This window comes from Narcine bancroftii, chromosome 14 (assembly GCF_036971445.1).
Source record: "Narcine bancroftii isolate sNarBan1 chromosome 14, sNarBan1.hap1, whole genome shotgun sequence".
Lineage (NCBI taxonomy): Eukaryota > Metazoa > Chordata > Chondrichthyes > Torpediniformes > Narcinidae > Narcine > Narcine bancroftii.
Genome location: NC_091482.1, coordinates 64,432,990 through 64,453,402, shown reverse-complemented (window position 1 = coordinate 64,453,402; position 20,413 = coordinate 64,432,990). Strand labels below are relative to the sequence as shown.

The following is a 20,413-nucleotide window of genomic DNA, read 5'->3' as shown; positions in this document are numbered from 1 at the left end:
TAGATAAACTCATTAGTCAATAATCAAACCTGTTTAAGTGTCCCAAACATTTGACTTTCTTTAAATGTTCCACTCACATGACTCACTCACCACCTGTTTTCCTGCATATACAACCATTGTTCTTTTTCTTCTTCCAGAGCATCACTCTGTTTCTTTGGCTTGGCTTCGCGGACGAAGATTTATGGAGGGGGTAAAAGTCCACGTCAGCTGCAGGCTCGTTTGTGGCTGACAAGTCCGATGCGGGACAGGCAGACATGGTTGCAGCGGTTGCAGGGGAAAAATGGTTGGTTGGGGTTGGGTGTTGGGTTTTTCCTCCTTTGCCTTTTGTCAGTGAGGTGGGCTCTGCGGTCTTCTTCAAAGGAGGTTGCTGCCCGCCAAACTGTGAGGCGCCAAGATGCACGGTTTGAGGCGTTATCAGCCCACTGGTGGTAGTCAATACTTAATGGTGCCACTCAGTCTCACCATAAGCTGTGAATGGTTGCAGCTTGCACTAATCCTTAAAATGACCATCACTAAATGAAATGTGAGCTTGTAATAATAGCAAATCCAGACAGTAACATATCCCTCATAGAGGTCTTTCCTCCTCTCTTTTGTCCTTGTCCAACAAACATCTTTTTGAATTACTCCTAAAAAAACAGATTTCTGAGATTTCCCAAGTAAACACTTTGGTTATATCGTTTGGGAGAAGATGTTTGTCACATTTAAACACAAGTGTTGTGAGGCCTGGGGGAGAACACCAACCACAATTTTTAAAAAAACCCAAAACAACATAGAAAATATAAAAGTGATGTTTATCTTCATCCTTCTCTGTTCAAGAATCTGTAGCTTCAGGGACATATTGACCAAACACTGCAATCAAAATGTGCTTAAACACACAAAATAAAGATTTATGCTGTAGGGTGAATGTCTAAATATTGGCCAGGATGCTGAAACTGGACAAGCAAGTCTATTGCTGTGATTTCTCACCATGAAAATTATCCTCTTTCTTTGTAAACTAATTTACACTCAATCCTCAGGAGATTAAAAGAAAGCTCAGATGATGGAAAATACATTTGAAAAAATTGATAATACGGAAAAAAACATAGTACTTCAAACAGGACTCAGTGAAGGGATCCAAACATTTAACCTTTCCTTCTCTTTCCGATCTTGACTGACAAGCTATACCAACTTCAATAATTTCTGCTCGTGTATGTATTTTGGTTGATATGGTTCACAGTGTGAAAAATAAAAAAAATATTTAAAAAAATAATAATTTCTGCTCATATTTCCTATGGAAGATCTCTAATGGTACACCCTCAAAACCAAAGGTAATGCCATATTCCTTACCTATTGACTTATATTCTTGTGCAAATTTCAAATGGTACTAGTTATGTAATCACAAAAATTCTCATACAGATAGAAGAGTTCACAAAAGCAAACCTAAATTACAAATTCTTACAGAGAAAAATGCTCCTGAAAGGGGAGCATTTGGGAGAGATGGAAGAGGACTCTCAGAATCTGAATTAGAATTTATTGTCATGAACAAGTCATGAAATCCAGTGTTTTGCAGCAGCGTTACAGAAGCAAACGTTCAGATTATAACCATCTTAAGGCATTGCCATAAAAATAAATAAATAATTGCACAGAAAGTCAGGCAGTCTCCTTGGTTCATTGTTTATTCAGAAATCTGGTGGCATGGAGAAGAACCTGTCCTTGTGCTGTTGCGTGCTTGTCTTTAAACTCCGGTACCTTTTTCCCCCCAATGGTACCAGAGTGAAGAGGGCATGACCTGGGTGGTGGGGATAGAGGCTGCTTTCTTAAGATACTGCCTCATGTAGATATCCTTGATGGAGTGAAGGCTGGTGCCTGTGATGTCGCAGGCTGAGTTAACAAACCTCTGGAGTTTATTCTTGTCTTGAGTGTTGGCACCTCCGTACCAGGCAGTGATGCAACCAGCCAGAATGCTCTTCATGGTCCACTTGCAGAGGTTTACGGTGTGTCGGTGACATACCAAATCTCCTCAGACACCTCACAAAGTATAGCCTCTGCGAGCCGTCTTTGTGATTGCATCGACATGGAGGCTCCAGGACAGATCCTTGAAGATGTTGACACATAGAAATTTGAAGTTCTTGACCCTCTCCACTACAGAACCCTTGATGACCATTGAGTCGTGTTCCTCAGACTTCCTCCTGAAGTCCACAATCATCTCCTTGGTTTTGCTGACGTTGAGCACAAGGTTGTTGTTACACCATTCATTGAGTTGATCTACCTCCCTCCTGTACGCTTCCTCATTGCCATTTGAGATTCTATTAACAACTGTGGTGTCATCGGCAAACTTGCAGATGGTATTGGAATTGTGCCTGGCCACACAGTCACGGGTGTATAATGAGTAGAGCAGTGGGATCAGCAAGCATCCTTGGGGTGCGCTTGTGTTGATAATCAGTGAGGAGAAGACGTTGTTTCTAATTCTGAAGAATTGTATTAGGAAAGTCCCTTCAGAATGATGAAATGGTGGTGGAATCCCATTGGAAATGGCAGAAATGATGGATGTTGATCCACTGAATGTGGAGCTGGCAGGTACAAGCAAAGGACAAAGCACATATTTTCCTTTATCTGGGTGAAGGAACAGCCATGGAGGAAATCAAGGAATTGTAGTTGAAAGCCTAATTATCCATGGTAGAGGGAACATCATAGTTAGTGGGGAAAAATGCTCCAAAGGCATCAACATCAACATGCAACATCATCAAAACAGACAAAATGGGAGAAAGGAATGGAGTTTGTATGGGATATAGGGTGGAGGAAGCATAGTCAAGAAACCTGTGGATATTGGTGGATAAATTAACTCTCCATGGAAAGGGATCTTGTGAAGGTAAAAACAGAAAAATGTATCAACAGTGATGAAATTTTGAAGTTCTATATTCATGCAAAGAGCAGCACCGATAGTCTTCAATGTATGAAAGGAAAAATAGTTGAGGGAGGGTCCCAAAATAGGACTTAAACAAAGACTAATATTCAGCAAAAACCCAGGCATAGCTTGGGCCAATGCAAGTTCCAATTGCTACCTCTTTGACTTGGAGTCTGTGATTGAAGTTGAAGAAGAGTGGTTTATTGAAATAACATGTTCAGTAAGGTGAAGGAGACTGGTATGGTCTCTCTTTAATGAAGAGAGACCATACCACGCAGACACGGGGAGAATGTACAAACTCCTTACAGACAGCGTGAAATTTGAATCCTAGTCCCGCTTGCTGGCGCCGTAACAGCGTTGCACCAAGTACTATGCTAACTGTGCCGCCCACGTTATGTTTTGTATGCATTGTTCACATTGTCTTTGCAAGCTAAGTTTTGGGGAATGTTGGCTCACTAGCTAGCCATCAGCAGTAGGCCAAAGAAACCAGATTTTGGAGAATTTCACCTAATCTCAGCCACAATTTTTTTTTAAATCACATTATTCTACTCCCCAAAGAGCATTGAATTGCATTTGTCAGGCAAAGTCATTTCCATTTTCAGTGGGTCAGATTCTGAAGAATATTTTTAATCGCTTTGCCTCATTACATTTCGTAGAAAAAAAATCTGCTTTTGTAATTTGTACATTCTTGAGTCAGATTGTGTAAATTATAAGAAAGATTTTCTGGCTTGATATTGAGAACAGCAATCACTTGGAGCACAAATCAAGAAATTGCACACTTCCCATCCCTGGATGAAAATCAAGGGTAATGGGTGCATTGTTTTTCAATGTACATTCTAAGTCTTACATACAGAAGCCTAATAGCCTGAATATGCCTGTGATTGTCTGACCTCAGAAGCGAAGCAGGCTCTGGCCTGGCCAGTATCAGAGGGGAGACTGCCTAGGAATACCAGATGCTGAACGTTTCTTTGAGGGGTGCTGAACAAAATAGCGGCTCTCTGCCTTACGGTAGACAAAAGTTGAAGAATTTCATTTATGTTGCATTCTAAATGTAGTATTATTTGACAATAATGGAACCTTTACCTTTGTTTTCAATGTAGCAAAAATGTAACGTACTGTAGCGCATGCATTTTGCTTTGGCAATTCTATCCTGTATTTCAGAGCCACGTGGTACCCACATTACAACACTGACCAATCTTCATTGCCTGTGAAATGTTCCGTTTTACTGTTTCAAGGCCCACACAAGGTAATTTTTTTTGCCACAGATATTTAATACCTCTGTCCCTCCTCACCAGGAAGGTCTGAAGGTCATTACAAAATGTAATGAGGCAAAGCGATCAAAATATTCTTCAGAATCTGACCCACTGAAAATGGAAATGACATTGCCTGACAAATGCAATTCAATGCTCTTTGGGGAGTAGAATAATGTGATTTAAAAAAAATTGTGGCTGAGGATTAGGTGAAATTCTCCAAAATCTGGTTTCTTTGGCCTACTGCTGATGGCTAGCTAGTGAGCCAACATTCCCCAAAACTTAGCTTGCAAAGACAATGTGAACAATGCATACAAAACATAACGTGGGCGGCACAGTTAGCATAGTACTTGGTGCAACGCTGTTACGGTGCCAGCAATCGGGACTAGGATTCAAATTTCACGCTGTCTGTAAGGAGTTTGTACATTCTCCCCGTGTCTGCGTGGGTTTCCTCTGAGTGCTCCGGTTTCCTCCCAATGTTCAAAAAATGTACCGCGGGTTGTAGGTTAATGAGATGTAATTGAATGGCACGGGCTCCTGGGCTAAAATGGCCTGAAACTATGCAGTACAATTTGTTGTAACTAAGTGTCATTAAAATGTGGGAGGATATGATGGAATGCGTTTAATAGAAAGCAAAAGTATAGTCATCATAACATACCTGCTGAAGATTGTATATATCATAATCCCCTGGTGGCACTGGTACAGATGCACTTGCAAAAATTCTTTTACTTCCAGACTTGGTACTGTACAGATGGGCCACTTCCGGCTCTGGGCCCAGGATTGGAACATTTAGCATATCTGCAACAGCTAAGTCATCCTGGTGAAGCAATCCACCAACGATGTATGCAGCCTTCCCTTCAATAAGATTTTTTATTCGCTTTATTGCCTGGGGACTGTATTTCAGATGAGTTGCCAGGCACAAGTGGAGAGTCTGTGAATAGTGACATTACTCTTGTTAGATTGTATCCTTTTCTACTCCCAAGGCCTAATTTATTAGGCTGTACACAACAAATACATTATTAATAGTAGTCTAGGTTGTGACCAGAGCTATAGTTTAGCAGTTTAAATTGATAAAAGCCACCAGTGTGGAGACTCACAACAGTTCCATAATCCTTCACATTTTTAGTTCATCGTAAATGGGTTCCTTGGGAATTCAACTAATTACTACACATCTGTATTTATTTGATCCATGTGGAATTACCCTTCTGTCGCATGAAAAGATGCTGGCAGCCTTCAATAACAGTGATTTATCTAAAAGACAGTTGTGGCACAGTTTAAGACTAAAACTTGGAGAAAATCAATACAAATAAACTAACAAAAAATGCTTTAGCTGGATTGCAGTGACATCCCACCCACCCACCCACCTACCTACACACCTACCCACACACACCCCTACACACACACCTACACACATCCACCTACACACACACACATCCAGACACCTACACACACACACCCACACCCACCTACACCCACCCACACCCACCTACACCCACACACCCACCTACACCCACACACCCACCACCTCTACCTACCTTCTGGTTACCAATGTGTAACTTGTTCATTTTCATGTGCTGCGCCTTATACCATTAAGTAATCCTCTCAGTGAGTTCTCCTAAATATTTTATTCAATCAGATTCATGCATAGTATTTCCAAGAAAGAAAATAGTTTCTTGTGAGGACTGCAGGTAACAGTGGTAGGTTTAACACTGAACTTCAGAGACCAGAAAGGTCTCATTTTAATTTCCAAATTCAAGATGTGGGTTATTGTAAGTTCAAAATCAGAAGGGACGAAAAGAATTACTGATCCCCCTAGAGGAAGCAGGACATCCTATTGGGGATAATGTTATTGTGGTGAAATCAAAAGGAGCAGGAAGTGGAAGTATCAATGACATAAGCAATAAGACAGAAAGAGAAAGGAAATAAAATCTGTCAGCAAGTGGCAAGTAACATTCACGTTCAATGGTACCTGTGCTCACTATTGAACAGAAAGTGAATTGGACCAGACAATTATTGTGGCTACAAAAGCTGGGTATCCTGTGATGAATGTCTCTTGCCCTGACAATCCAAACCCATATCACCAACTACAAAGCACAATGGAATACCCTGCATGAACCTGAATAAACATAGCTGCAATTCTTAAGAAGCTCATCACCATCCAGAACAGAGAGGATTGCTTGATTGGCATTGTATCAACCATCCTAAACATTTATCCCTTCTATCTTCAACTTTTAATGGCCGGTGTGTAAAATCTACAAAAACCATTGCAGTTATTGGTCACGATACTACATTCCAAGCCCTGACCTCTATCACTGAAAAATGAGAATGATAGCATGCATAATGGAAAGACCATTGCCTGTTGGTTTCTCTCCACGTTGTACACCATTTCAACTTGAAAGTATATCAATGGCCCTTCAATATCATGGAACTCAATATCCAAAATGTCTTTTGCAAGCATCTTCATTAGGAGTGTAGTGGTTCAAGGACAATTGGGGAAGGGCAAATTATCACTGGTTTTCCCAGCAACACCCAATTTCTGCAAAATTAATAATAAAAGATTTTTATGGACGAAACATTGAACGTAGCAAGTCCACCAAACCTGTTCCTACGTTCAATAGATCCTCTGTGTCAATTCCAATTTCTGCCCCAATCCACGTGAATCTTTGTTTCTTTCCTAACTTTTCGACCCCATCCTCTGTCATTCATCCCCATCAACATTGTTTTGAAGTTACGAGAGGAACATACAGGAAAATGTCTCGTTGCCTCAGGTGTGATGACTTTGAGACGATCTGTCACATCCACCATCACCTCAGGTTTGCCTAATCTGACAGCATCTTGCAGCCCAAGTAGTTTCATGTAGTACTGGGTCACGTCCTCACCAATCCATAGGGGGCAAATATAGACAACATCTACATTGTCATCTAGAGAGAAAGAGGATATACCAGAGACTGTTTACATGCAGAAAAAAAACATTTATTAATCATTCAACACCATGCGAAAACAAAACTTACTTTATAAATCTCAAAGGGGTTACCTGCAGTTTTGAGGCAGCTTCCAAAGATATTGTGGAACAATTTCTTGTGGGATAAGAAAAATAAATTTCACTCCCAAAGGCCACACTAGAGTAGACTCTTATTTTATCTTCCCTCAAAAAATCATACAGTAACTAATTGTAGGAGATGGCAAATGGCTTTCAATGGTATGCACAGTGAAAGCAGAGATATTATCTATGCCTATGTCTAGCCTGCCACTTTGGACCTATAGTGATCTTTAAAGCCCAAGGAACTCCGTTTTACTTTCACAATTTTTTTTTCATTATCATTATTTCAATTTTTAGGGCCAAAAAGGTTTAGAAAGGACTTTACCGAGCACCAGACAAGCAAGACAAGTAAATCAGACAAGCAAAACCTGCTGGCATCACTGCAGTTTTTCTTATCAACTAAGCAATCTGCGGAAATAATCTCGAGGAACTGTTAGTGCACATTGCTTTGTTGTTTCGAAATTGCATTTTTACATTTTGTTGTAAAATGGAACCAAAAGTTCTCATATCAAGGACAGAATTGTGATGAAAGAAATCCATCCTCACTGTGATCGTTCGAGCTGCTGGGCTAATTGTCCTTGAAAAATTCATCCCTGTTCTTGCCTCTTCATGGGGTAGGGCCATGGTAACTCATTTAGAGCATACCTACCTTGATAAAAACAAGGAAACATCATCGGGGGGGGGGGGGGGGGGACTTGCATTCTTACAAGTTTGCATAAACAAATTTAATTACAAATAATAATAAAACTGTTCCCATCGGGGCAAGGATTGAAAAATCAAAGGATACATGTTTTATCTCAAAACTATGGAAGTCTTTGTTTTGCACAGCAAATATTTATGATGTAGAGTTTACTACTTTAAAAGGGTAGTAGTAGTAGTAGTGGTTTCAGTTGTGGCTTTCACAAGAGGATATCTCACTATACTAGATTTTTTGAGACAATTAAAACTACACGAAGAGAAAAAAAACTTTCTCGGGTTATAGGAAAAGAATTGAAGAAGTGTATTAAGTGGGTGGCTCTTACAAACAGCTGGATTCTAATTATCTACTTTTATGATTCATGATTTTATATAATCGTGCAAACACAGAAAAGGTTGACAGTCTTCACTTGATTCCTTCTTCCTTTGCACACTGCTATGTAAAATTGTGTATCAAACCTGCTTTGGAATATTAAAGAAAAAGAGTCAACATCAGAGCCTAGAAGTACTCAATCTGTGGGCCCGGACTTCATTTCACAGAAGGAAGGTTGACCGAGTTCCTGAACCAAAATGGGACGAGGACAGCAGCCAGTTCTTTGCATGCTTTGCTGTTCTACCTATATTATATAAAACAGATTCTGTGTATTTTTCACTTCATTGAAAATCAGCCAAAATATTTTAAAGCTAAGATTAATCATTAGAAATTAATAATTTCATTGATAGCGTTTAAAATAATTGCATTCTATTTGGAACCGATTTCCTTGGAAAATCTTTCTGTCAAGAGGTTAATTCTTAACTTCCCCTTTCAAGCCTCATCCAAGGCTTCTGCAGCCTCCTCAATGCAAGTGACAGGTTAATCTCTTGCAGGAACTTTATTTTCAATCCATCACTCTGTTGCATTTCTCTTCTCACATTTGTAATTGTTATCACCAGCACTTTACTCTCATTCCTATTCATGCGACAGTGTATTTTTCTGAAGATGAAAAACGTCAAATGAAAAGTGTATCTTTTTGAAAAAAGTAATTTAATTCCAAGGGACGACATCCCAAGTCCAACTATACTTTTGAAAAAAAAACTCTTATGGTTCTTTTGCACGGTTAATGCAGGTCACTTCCATTGGCACATCATGAAAAGGAGCAAGTTTTGAACCAGGAAATCAATTTGTCTATTGTGGCTGTTTGAAGACAAAAATCATTTTCTAGTAATAACTATGGAATGAGATTTTTCTTCTCCCTTTTATAACTTGACCAATTTTACATCCTGAATTGTTAGTATGAAAGGTAAATTTTGAAGAAATTAAAAATCACAGGCCGTTGTTTTTTTGTTATTGCCTCGCTGATTTGCCATTTTTTTAAAAAAAAAACAATTTTAGGCCATTTAATCAATATTAACTCGATAACTTTTAAATGTGTACCAAGTCAGTTTTGTTGGCTTTGCAGAGATGCTGCACAAAAATGGACTGCCTCCTGAATGTGAAAAATCACATGCAAGCCGAATCCGACTGCAACCCTGCCCAAATGCAACTGTGTTCATATTTTGCTGCAATGGTTACTGGTCAATAATCAAGGTAAGGATCATACATTGGCTTTTCTCTTCCCTCGAGGCTCATCATGCTGCCTAATGGAGATCTTTCCAGAGATTAGAATTAATTTATTTTGGCAGCAGTTCTCCCTTTTGAGGACAAGGCAAGTTGTCAGAGCATGTTGTGCAAATCACACAGCCAGGCCACCCAAAATTATTTTCAAATACCACCTAGTGGGTAGTTAAATTAAAGAACACCTGAACAGGTTGGCTGCCTCCATTCTGCAAGGAGTACACAGGATTCAAAAGGAGACAAACAGAAAAAGAATGGATTACAACTGGAAGGATAATATATGAAAAATACTCATTCTTTGAAGGACACGTGAACTCTGTGTGTGTGCAGTATATGAAACACCATGTATATTATTTTATTTTTATTATTAAAAAATAAGGATGCATATACAAAAATTTATGGAATACATATAAAATTTGTTGTTTGTTATTAATAACTCATTAAGCTATAAAGCATATATAACCATAATTCAAAATTATAATGAGAAAAAAGAGATTTTTCCACATACAGTGTGATTCTAAACCCTATTACCTAACCCAAGGTGTATGACTAAAGAAAATATGTACTTAATTTATCAAATAAAACAGCAAATATAAAAAATTTGAAAAATAAGTGTCCAGAGATTATGAAAGTAATTCAACAAGGGTCCCCACAACATTTGAAATTTTATATTTGAATTATTAATTGAATAATACATCTTTTCTAAATTTAAACAGGACAATGTCCCTGAGACATTGAGCATGAGTGGGCGGGACAGCATCCTTCCATCCAAACAAGATGGCACGTCTAACCCAGAGAGATGCAAAAGCCAGGATGTGACATTTCAATAAATTATAAAACCAAATACAAAATTGGAGGATAGAGGCCATTTGGCCTGGAACCCCTTCCCTTTTGAAGGAATATCCAGAGGAAATAAAAGATGAAAAGGAAGAGAGAGAAAAAAAAAACAAATTAAAGGGAGGACTTCAATTTACACCCTTAGGTTATCTCAGTGCAACTTAGAGCGAATCAAATATTTTTGGTCATTGAAGCAATGCGGGAAATGAGACGACATCTTCCAGTTATATAGTACCTTTGAGATTGCAAAACCATCCCCTGTCTCTTTATAGGAGTGATTACCCATATCTAACTAAAAAAAAAACATTGTGCTACATTGGAAATGTTAGGGAAACAATTGCCAAAAGCTTGGTTAAACATATAGATTTTAAGTAGCATTTTAAAGGAGGGACAGGTGCAACTGGGCCATCAAAATTTTAACAAATGCACAAAGGATCTGCAGCCAAAATATTAACCCGTTTGTAGTCTCAAATGCTGATGGATTTTCTGCTCATTTTCTATCATTAAGCTGTAACTATTTATAATTTTCAACATCTTTTCACACCTTGGGAAAGTTGAGCATTACACTTGCTATATCTTATAGCTACAGCATTAACAAAGCATGTGAAACCACGAGAACAACTCTGTTTAGCAGTATGATGGCCCAGGGAGTGGAGAAATCACAGTGGTAATGTTACCTTGTCCTTGAGCATAGCAGTAATTAGTCAAAACTAGGAACAGTGGGCAAAGACTGCACTCACCCCTGATGTCACATAACCTTCCCATCTGTAAGTTCTGCTGTGTATCTAAATCAGGCACAGTAGATCTCAGCCACTGTACATACCCTAGGAAATACAAAAACCAAAAAAAGCCTTAAAATAGCCATCAAATATTTGTTCAATCTAAACACTTTTCAGTTGCTGAATTAATAAAAAGTATTTAATTTTCTTGTGTTCTGCTAATTTGTTCAAACCAGCAGATTATTTAAGCACGAAGCCCACTTTTCAGCTTCTTAATTATTTAGCACGGCACAGCATTCCTTTTGTCAGCACGAGAACCCCCTCGCCTTAAGTGCAAATAAAGATTCCCATCTGACAGTAATTAGAATTAAATAATTCCAGACAATGTAGCTTATCATTTTGACTGCACATTTGATTAAACCTAACACATAACAAGATTCCCCTTTTATTGATTTAACACAACAACAAGCGTGAGCCCGAACTCTCAATATCATTAAAGACAGATAGAAAACATTATCTGCTATTTCAGCAAAGCCTTTCAGCTTCCATTTCATACAAATGAAAGTGAATTACAGCAAATCACCTCTCATCCAAACAGGGCCGGTGGTAATGACTTTATTTGCTTAATCCTGAAATTAAATGCTGTTTTGAGCAAGGGCCTGTGTTATTATTCTCATCAACTGAAGAACATCTTCCTACCGAGACCAATTTGAAACAAAACAAGGGGGCTTCCTGAACTCAATCAAGGACCTATAATGTGGTGGGTAATAGAGGTTGTGGATGAAACTGCAGGCAAAAAAAAAGTGCAATACCTAATGATGGGATGTGGATAATGGTTCTCCTGGAGGCCTTGATGCGATTCCAGTTGGCTGCCAGATGCTAGGAATCAAGAAGAGCATTGATCAGTGACAGAAGCTGTAATAGATTCATCAAGTTAAACTTCAGCTGCTCCACTTTAGTCAGTCAGACCAAGCCAGGCATAAATTATATTAATTGATTTAATTACATACTTAAAACATCTTCCCCAATTAATTTAATTAGCACTACATGATGCACTAGTAGTATTCCAAGCAGAGAGATTGTAGAGTGTGTTTCGCTTAATTAATGGAATATGAATTAAAAAGAAACTAAACATAAGTGAAGTAAGCATTAATTAACACACTTGTCTGCAAAAAGTAAATACAGTACTATAAAGTACTGAGTGTGCTGTAGTTGGAGAGTGAGCTTTTCAAACAAATTCAGAATGCTGTATGTTGACTGCAGGTGGGAAACTTTTAAGATCGATTTCCCTGGTGGTATAAATGTTCAGAGCAAAAGTGGTGAAAAGGCAGAGTCATTCTTTCAGGCAAAAAAAAAAATCAATGACTGACTTTGCAGCCTCAACGGCTGCATCTCTGATGATGGATGAAATATGATTCACAGACAAGAGCAGAGAAAGGCAATGTGGGAACAGCTTTACAGGAGCACTCAGGCGGAGATTTTGGAGAGTGAGGACTGGCAGAACAGCTGGCAGCTCCACACACCTTGGCCCTGCTGCGAAAATTCTCCAGGTGTCTCTGACGTGACTGCTTTAGGGTCTTCTTCACCCGTGCCTTTTGAGCATGCATGAGCCAGGAGATGGCAATAACACCTGCTGCCCACTTCTGGCGAAGAGATACGAGGTACTTGATCCTGGCTTGGTACTGCCTCCAGATAGCTTGGATTTTTGTGGCTGCTATTTCCATGCCACCTGGCCCCTTGTACTGCTGGCCTGGGCGCTTGACAATCTCTTCTACCAAGTCTTTATTTTTCAATGCAGGAAGCAGTACCTCCCATGTGGGCTGTGAATCAATATCAACTACAACTGAAATCTTTGCCAGCTTCTGGCCTTCTACTACAGCAACTGGCACATCATATTTTCTTAGCTTCATCTCAAGATATTCCAAGAAAGAAAAGATGCGTCTCCAGTATAACTGGTAATGCTGTTTGAAAGCCAGAAAGTCTGGAGCCATGTGATCTATTCTTCCATTGAAAATAGTTACGTAGTAAGCTCGTGGAAATTCCTGGGGTTGGTGAACCGGTACCACTTGAAAATCCTGCAAGAATAAATGTAGCAATCACTTTCAGATTTTAACTCACTTGTGGACTAATTATCAAAGTGAACTTGCATTATTATATACCACAAATACTTTGTTCATTTTTTAAAACTGGGTTGGTGATCATATTTAATTGATGTAAAACAAAGTATTTATGGTATATAATAATATAATCCCGGCCCATTGGGTGGGTTGGCAACATTTAATGTGCAGGTGCTTGCTGGGTTAAGCACGATTTGCATGGTTTGTTGCAGTCAAATGCAATAAATTGTTCATTTTTTAAAACTGGGTTGGTGATCGTATTTAATTGATGGAAAACAATTTATTTTGCATTTGACTGCAACAAACCATGCAAATCGTGCTTAACCCAGCAAGCACCTGCACATTAAATGCTGCCAACCCACTCAATGGGCCGGGATGCCTTACCACTGTAACCATCCCACAAGGGGCAATTGGGCAACATCGCATCTGCAAACACTCACCTGCAGACCATCCCAATGACCTTCTGCCAGCTTATGCTCTTGTCGACCATTTCCAACTAGTTATGAATTAGAGAAATGTTAAAAGATTCAGATTTATTTATTGTCAGAGTACTTGCATGACATCACATACAACCCTGAGATTCTTTTTCCTTTGGGTGAGGCAGAATACCACTTACTGGCAGTGCAAAAATAAACTGACTCAATGTACACGTGTAAAGAAATGAAGAAATGTAAACAAAATGACTGTGCAATACAGAAAAAAAAATCAATCAAATGCAAAAGTAAGAGACCTGAGATGAGTCCCTGAATGAGTTTTTTTGTTGAGGAGTCTGATGGTGGAGGGGTAGTAGCTGTTGCTGAACCTGGTGGTGCGAGTCTGGTGTCAATCATACCTCTTTCCTGATGGTAGCAGAGAAAACAGTGCATGTGCTGGGTGATGTGGATCCCTGATGATTGCTGCTGCTCTTCGATGGCAGCGTTTCCCCATAGATATTTTACCCGGGATGTCCTGGGCAAAAAAGTGTTTTTGAGCAGGTGATACATGCGCAAAAACAGTTGATAGATATGTAATTTATAAAAACAATCATAAATAAATTATACAAACAAAATGAATCAATTAATAAAATCACTGAAGTCAAATGAACAGAGAACACTACGTATACCAACACCAGCATAAAGCCGAGGAGCTGATACAAAGATGCTCAGCTCAGAATGAGCTCATTGCCCCTGGACACAATGGAGTGCACAGAAGTCAGGAACAGGATGCCTGAGCAGGACAATCCTGTTAACTGGCAGTTTTCTCTGGTACTATCAGGTGAGAAAGAATACAATCCAGACAATGATGTCAGTGCCAGGTCTACAGTCCCCACCCCAGTTATCCGCTTCCCTTGTCATTTGTCAGGATTTATGGGTGAACAAATTATTACATTTCTGTATTATCCTTTTATGTTTCCATTTTTGTTTATTCCTTTTTCTTATTGAACATCACGATGCAACTCCCCCTCTGTTAATTTTACCCCTTGTGTCTGTCTTTATGATTTTGCTGTATATTACAAGAGAATAAATATCATTTTACTTGTAATATAGCTGCCAATTTCAACACCAATGGGATCCTCATATTTATACTGGTTCTTTTATAAAGATCACTGGAGAAACACATTCACTATTGAGGCACTGCCCTCCATACACAGGCTTCCTGTCAGTTTTGTCAAGCAACGGTACTGATGGAAAGATTGGGATGAAATATCTTAGTTCAGTCGCCCAAATGCAACTGGAAACATTAAGGAATTGAGGGAAGAAAGAGAGACAAGAAGATTGGACAGATTGCAGTGGGTTACAATAATGTCCTCATTCTCTGCCTTCGAGTGCAGTTCAAGCTAACTGGATGAAAGTTATCTGGGTGCATGGAGCTACAATGAAACAGACTTCAAAAATTGAAATGAAAATAAAGAAATCTGGAAAAGCTCAGCAGACCATTTTAGATTGATGACCATTATCAGTCTTTTTCTCTACATAAGCTGCTTTAACCTCCTGGGTACCTAAAGAAATATTTTTAAGGTTTCCAGCATCTGCAGCTTTTTGATTCCAGAAGTTGAACAGTTTATTCATTTAAAACGCGTCCTACTCATTTAAAACACGAACCATGCCAAATCGTGCCTAACCCAGCAGGCATCTTATCAGTTGCTATGACCATGCTAAATGTAGGCTGACCCGTCCAATGGGCTTGGACGCCTCACCGCTATAGTTATTAAAAAAGAAACACTAAACGTCTCACGATGAGATAGATCGCAATGGATGTTGTGAGAAATTGACGGGGATTCAATAGGATTGTCCTAAAATGGTCTGAACTGGAGTGAGCTTTGATTTGTGATCCATGAAGTGATGTGTCAAAATGCTTTTGTAAACACTAGTGAAGAACTTGGATGAAATTCACTACTTACAAATGAACAGAAAATTCCCTTTCATCCCTGCCACTGATGCCTTGCTAGAAAAATTGCGGTTTCAAAACCTACACGCTTCAAAGTCACTCATTGGCACCAGCTTTATTTGTGAGGTCATCAAATTAAAAAAGATAATCGACCTGTTTTCATTAAAGTGACTTCCACCAAGGCAAACAAACCACTATTTCAATTCTTCCTCATCGCAATCTTCCACCTTCATGAGCATAATAAAATTCACAAGAATATTTGCATTTATAAGCATATCAGAGAAAAGTTAAAATATAATGAAAGATAAACAATATTCATCATTTGCCACCATGAGCATCCAACAATACTGTGAATTGTTTTCCATTAAAAATGAACACCAGTTGGTTAAATCATAAGGCATCTAATTATACAAAACAAGCTTCAAGAAAATTCAACTTTCTCAAATTAGTAAAACCATCCCCCAATACCAGCAGACCAGCAATTAGGCTCTTCCCTTGATCTCCTTGTTCTGCATAGAGTGTTATTATCATGGCCTCTTCCAATTGGACTGCCTTCCATAGAACCATACAACAGTATAGCACAGAAACAGGCTCCTTCAGCCCTTCTATTCTGTGCTGAACCATTTTTTTTGCCTCGTCCCAATGACCTGCACCCAGTCCATATCGCTCCATACCTCTCCCATCCATATACTTGTCCAAATTCTTCTTAAATGTTAAAATTGAGCCCACATTCACCACTTCAGCTGGCAACTCGTTCCACACCGCTTTCTGTGTGAAGAAGTTCCCTCTCATGTTCCCCCTAAACTTTTTCCCTTTCACTCTTAACCCTCTGGTTAATCCTCTGGGTTGTATCTCACCTACCCTTCGTGGAAAAAGCCTATCCACATTTACTCTGTCTGTCCCGCTCATAATTTTAAATATTGATATCAAATCTCCCCTCATTTTTATACGCTCCAAGGAATAAAGTCCTAATCTGTTTAACCTTTCCCTGTAACTCAGTTCCTGAAGTCCAGGCAACATCCAAGTAAATCTTCTCTGCACTCTTATTGATATCTTCCCTGTAGTTAGGTGACCAAAACTGTGCACAATACTCCAAATTTGACCTCACCAATGTCTTACAGAATTTTACCATAACAACCTAATTCCTCTACTCAAAACAGGGGTACTTTCATTTATGAAGGCCAATATGCCAAAAGCTCTCTTTACAACCCTATCCAACTGTGACACCACTTTCAGGAAATTATATATCTGTATTCCCAGATCCCTCTATTCTACCACACTCCTCAGTGCTCAATCATTCACTGTGTATGTCCTTTCTTGGTTTGTCCTTCCAAAATGCAACACCACACACTTGTCTACATTAAATTCCATCTGGCATTTTTTAGCCGGTCCTGATCCCTCTGTAAGCTTTGAAAACTCTCTTCACTGTCCACAACGCCTCCAATCTTAATGTCATCTGCACCACATTATCATCCAGATCATTGATATGGATGAGAAACAATAATGGTCCCAGCACCGATCCCTGAGACACACCACTAGTCACAGGCCTCCAGTCTAAGAGGCAATCATCCACCGTTATTCTCTGGCTTCTTCTGTCCAGCCATTGTCGAATCCAGTTCACTACTTCACCATGAATACTTAGCACCTGAACCTTCTTGACTAACCACCCATGTAGACAACATCCACAACCTTTACTTCATCAACTTTCCTGGTAACCTTCTCAAAAACTCATAAGGTTGGTTAAACATGACCTATGATGCACAAAGCCACGTTGACTATCCCTAATCAGTTTCCGGCTCTCCAAATAATTGTACATCCAATCTCAGAACACCTTCCAATAATTTACCTACTACTGATGTCAGGTTCACCAGCCAATAATGATCTTTGATGTTGAGAAATCTTCTTAACTTTGATATGAAACAGATGGTCATACCTCCATGATGGTATCTGGCACCTATGGGGATTGATAGATGCCAGATAAGTGATGTTTTTTTCTGGTTGTTTGAGATTGCATGTTGCGTGATTGACAAACTAACGGCAAGGCGCGCCAATTTTAAACTTCCACATTTTTTATCTGTTTATCTTCTGCATTTTCTTTTTTGCTAGTTGCTTGAATTCCAGATAATAGGCTTTTTACTGAATAAGAAAGTCAGGTGATGAATGTGAATATGGTAGATAATTTCTACATCCACATCCTAAAGCAAAATAATTATACAGATACAACTCTTGCACATAGACTGTTAAATGTGGGAATCCAGATGTTGATATCACTCCTCTTAGTATAGAATTTGCAAGTGCAATCAACAAAGCATCCGTGACTGCAAGTGAATTACAATTTTGTAGGTAGCATTTAGATGGAATTTATTCTAACATTGATTGCATCTGTGAAGGATGCATCAGTATATTGTGCATAGGAACAAGACTATTTTGACAATACTAATCCCATTAAAGGAAAATAAAATGCTGAAAAACATTAAGTCTTATTGAATGATGTGTGACTGTATTTCATGCCATTTTGTGCTAATTACTGTTAAACAACTTCTATGGCCCAGGAAAAAATATGGAATCACTGCCTCAGAATGATGTTTTAAAATTCTATAACTTTACATTTTTATAGCAAATAATAATTCACTTTCTTAATTCAATATCCCAATCTTTATTTCCCCTCAGTTAAGATGATTAAAAAGTGAATTATAATCTGCGCTTTTTACTTCACGGATCACGATGTTAAATTCTTCAAATGGTGTTTTCATTTAATAATGATTCACAGATTCAATGCCACTTTGATATAAAGAACTCCTGTCTCAGGAAGCAGCTGGACCCACCTCATTTCATCTATTGTCACAACAGATCAATGGCACTGGCTCTCTACTCTATTTTAGACCACCTGGACCACAAGAACACTCAAGTCAGGCTATTGTTCATTAACTACAGCTCGGCATTTTACGCCATCAAACTCTGGCCTTCATTGCTAGCTAGATTGAATTTAAGAGCGGAGAGGTTGTACAGGATATTGGTGAGACCACCCTTGGAGTAGTGTGTGCAGTTCTAGTCTCCTTACTTGAGAAGGAAATCACAGGCTTGGAGGCAGTGCAGAGGAGATTTACTAGATTAACTCCAGAGGTGAGGTGGTAAGACTCTGAGGGGAGATTGAGTCACCTGGGACAGTACTTGCTGGAATTCAGAGAAAGAGAGGGGATGATAGAAACATATAAAATTATGAAAGGGATAGGAAAGATAAAGTCAGCAAAAGTAGGTTCCACTAATAGGTGAAACTAGAACTTGGGGGTATAGCATCAAGGTTTAGGGAATAGACTTAGATTGGAGGTGAGGAAGAACTGCTTTTCAGAGAGAGTAGTGAATCAGTAGAATTCTCTACTCAAGGAAGCAGTAGAGGCTGCTTCATTAACTGTATTTAAGACAAAGTTAGATGTCGAGAATTAAAGGTTCTGCCGAAAAAGCAGGTACGGAAGCGGACCTGAGCAGAGAGATCAGCCATGATCTTACTGAATCGCAGAACAGGCTGGAAGAACCAGATGGCCACCTCCTATTCCTACTTCTCATGTTCTTATTAGAATATGGTGGCTCTGGTCTCACTAAATTTGTGTGAAGATTTTCTTGAGGGTGATGGCAAACACTGTTCCTTCGCTCCAAAATCTGAGCCAATGAAATTGACCTTTGTGTATAGTAACACCAAGAAAGTGTTTTGCTTTTCGTTCTTAGGATATTTGATATTCATCTGAATGATCAGAAGAGGTGGCATGGTTTAATGAAAACAGAATCGGCTAGAGATACTCAGAAAGTTAGTCAACATCTGTGGAGACAGAAACAGAATATTTCAAGCCAATAACTCTTCCCATCCTGTTGAATATCCACAACACTCAGATTTATAGCACTTACTTTTCAATTGCGTTTTTTTATGGGGGGGAAAAAAGGAAAAGGTTTAAAAAAGAAATAAAGGAAAAGAAAAAAGGTTAAAAAGGAAAAGTAAGTTGATAAAGAGAAGTAAATAAAATGTTCAGATGCTTTATCTTCCACCTTTGATTCTTTTACCTCATCACCCCGACATCCCACTCTCCCTCCTTCAGTACTAACTCTCTGACGGAACCTCCTCAGCCCCTTTCTATGTTTTGGCCACAAATCACCGTAGACCTTGTTACCTTATTCCCCAACAAGAAGTGAACAACAAACCCTTCACAGCAAAGGGGAAAGTTGCCTTCCACTTTTCAATAGCTTATCTCATATGAAGAATTATTTGACAAAATGTTGGTATTAAATTGCATTTCAATAGATTATGAATTATTTATTGATTATTGGGATGGTTCAATGTAAATATTTGTGGTTATTCTCTCCATTTACTATGATTTCCAATTGTGATTGAAATATGGTTGAATTACGTTATAACAACCCATACTAATATATATTCTGAAAGTTGTCTAGAGGCAGATTTAACCCCCCCCCCAAAAAAAACTGCACTGTCTGATAAGCTGGGGGAAAGCAGATTCACTAAAACTTTTCAAAAGCACTTTTTGAATAATTTGTTTAAAATTTTCCATCCATGTAATTATATACTTTTACATAAGGAAAATTTGATTAGATTAGAAATTACAGTGATTACATGGTAATTTTACCTTCCCCCTTGTCTTCCCTCCCCTCCCTCATATACCCTCCACTAAAAAACATATAATAGAAATAGATACATAGTTATATGAAAAAAATTATAGAAAGAAGAAAGAGAAAAATATTATTCTAGATTGCACAAAGGATCGGCTCACACATTGGGATCTTATAGTATTTATATAGCGACTTTTGGGAAGAAGATTATTACAGGCCAGAAATACATTTTAACATATTTATCCCCAAACTTTGGATATTTGGGTTCCAAATTTGTAAGAAAATAGAATATTTA

The 20,413-nt window shown here is 38.7% G+C and overlaps 1 protein-coding gene and 1 long non-coding RNA gene across 5 annotated transcripts in view; one reads left to right on the top strand and one right to left on the bottom strand.

Moving 5' to 3' along the window:
• LOC138749293 (uncharacterized) overlaps positions 1-9,434 on the top strand; it is a 129,982-nt gene extending 120,548 nt beyond the window's left edge. Inside the window, exon 4 of the long non-coding RNA XR_011348540.1 lies at positions 9,310-9,434. This is a non-coding gene — a long non-coding RNA (uncharacterized lncRNA). The remainder of the gene's footprint in view (positions 1-9,309) is intronic.
• The window catches only part of iqch (IQ motif containing H), a 123,893-nt gene that overhangs the window by 67,398 nt on the left and 36,082 nt on the right, over positions 1-20,413 (bottom strand). For all 4 annotated transcript variants that reach the window (XM_069910475.1, XM_069910478.1, XM_069910476.1 and 1 more), the window contains exons 8-12: positions 12,544-13,095; positions 11,833-11,899; positions 11,042-11,125; positions 6,880-7,055; positions 4,793-5,065 (exon numbers count right to left, since the gene is read on the bottom strand). In XM_069910475.1, the coding sequence (XP_069766576.1) occupies positions 4,793-5,065; positions 6,880-7,055; positions 11,042-11,125; positions 11,833-11,899; positions 12,544-13,095 (1,152 nt within the window). The remainder of the gene's footprint in view (positions 1-4,792; positions 5,066-6,879; positions 7,056-11,041; positions 11,126-11,832; positions 11,900-12,543; positions 13,096-20,413) is intronic.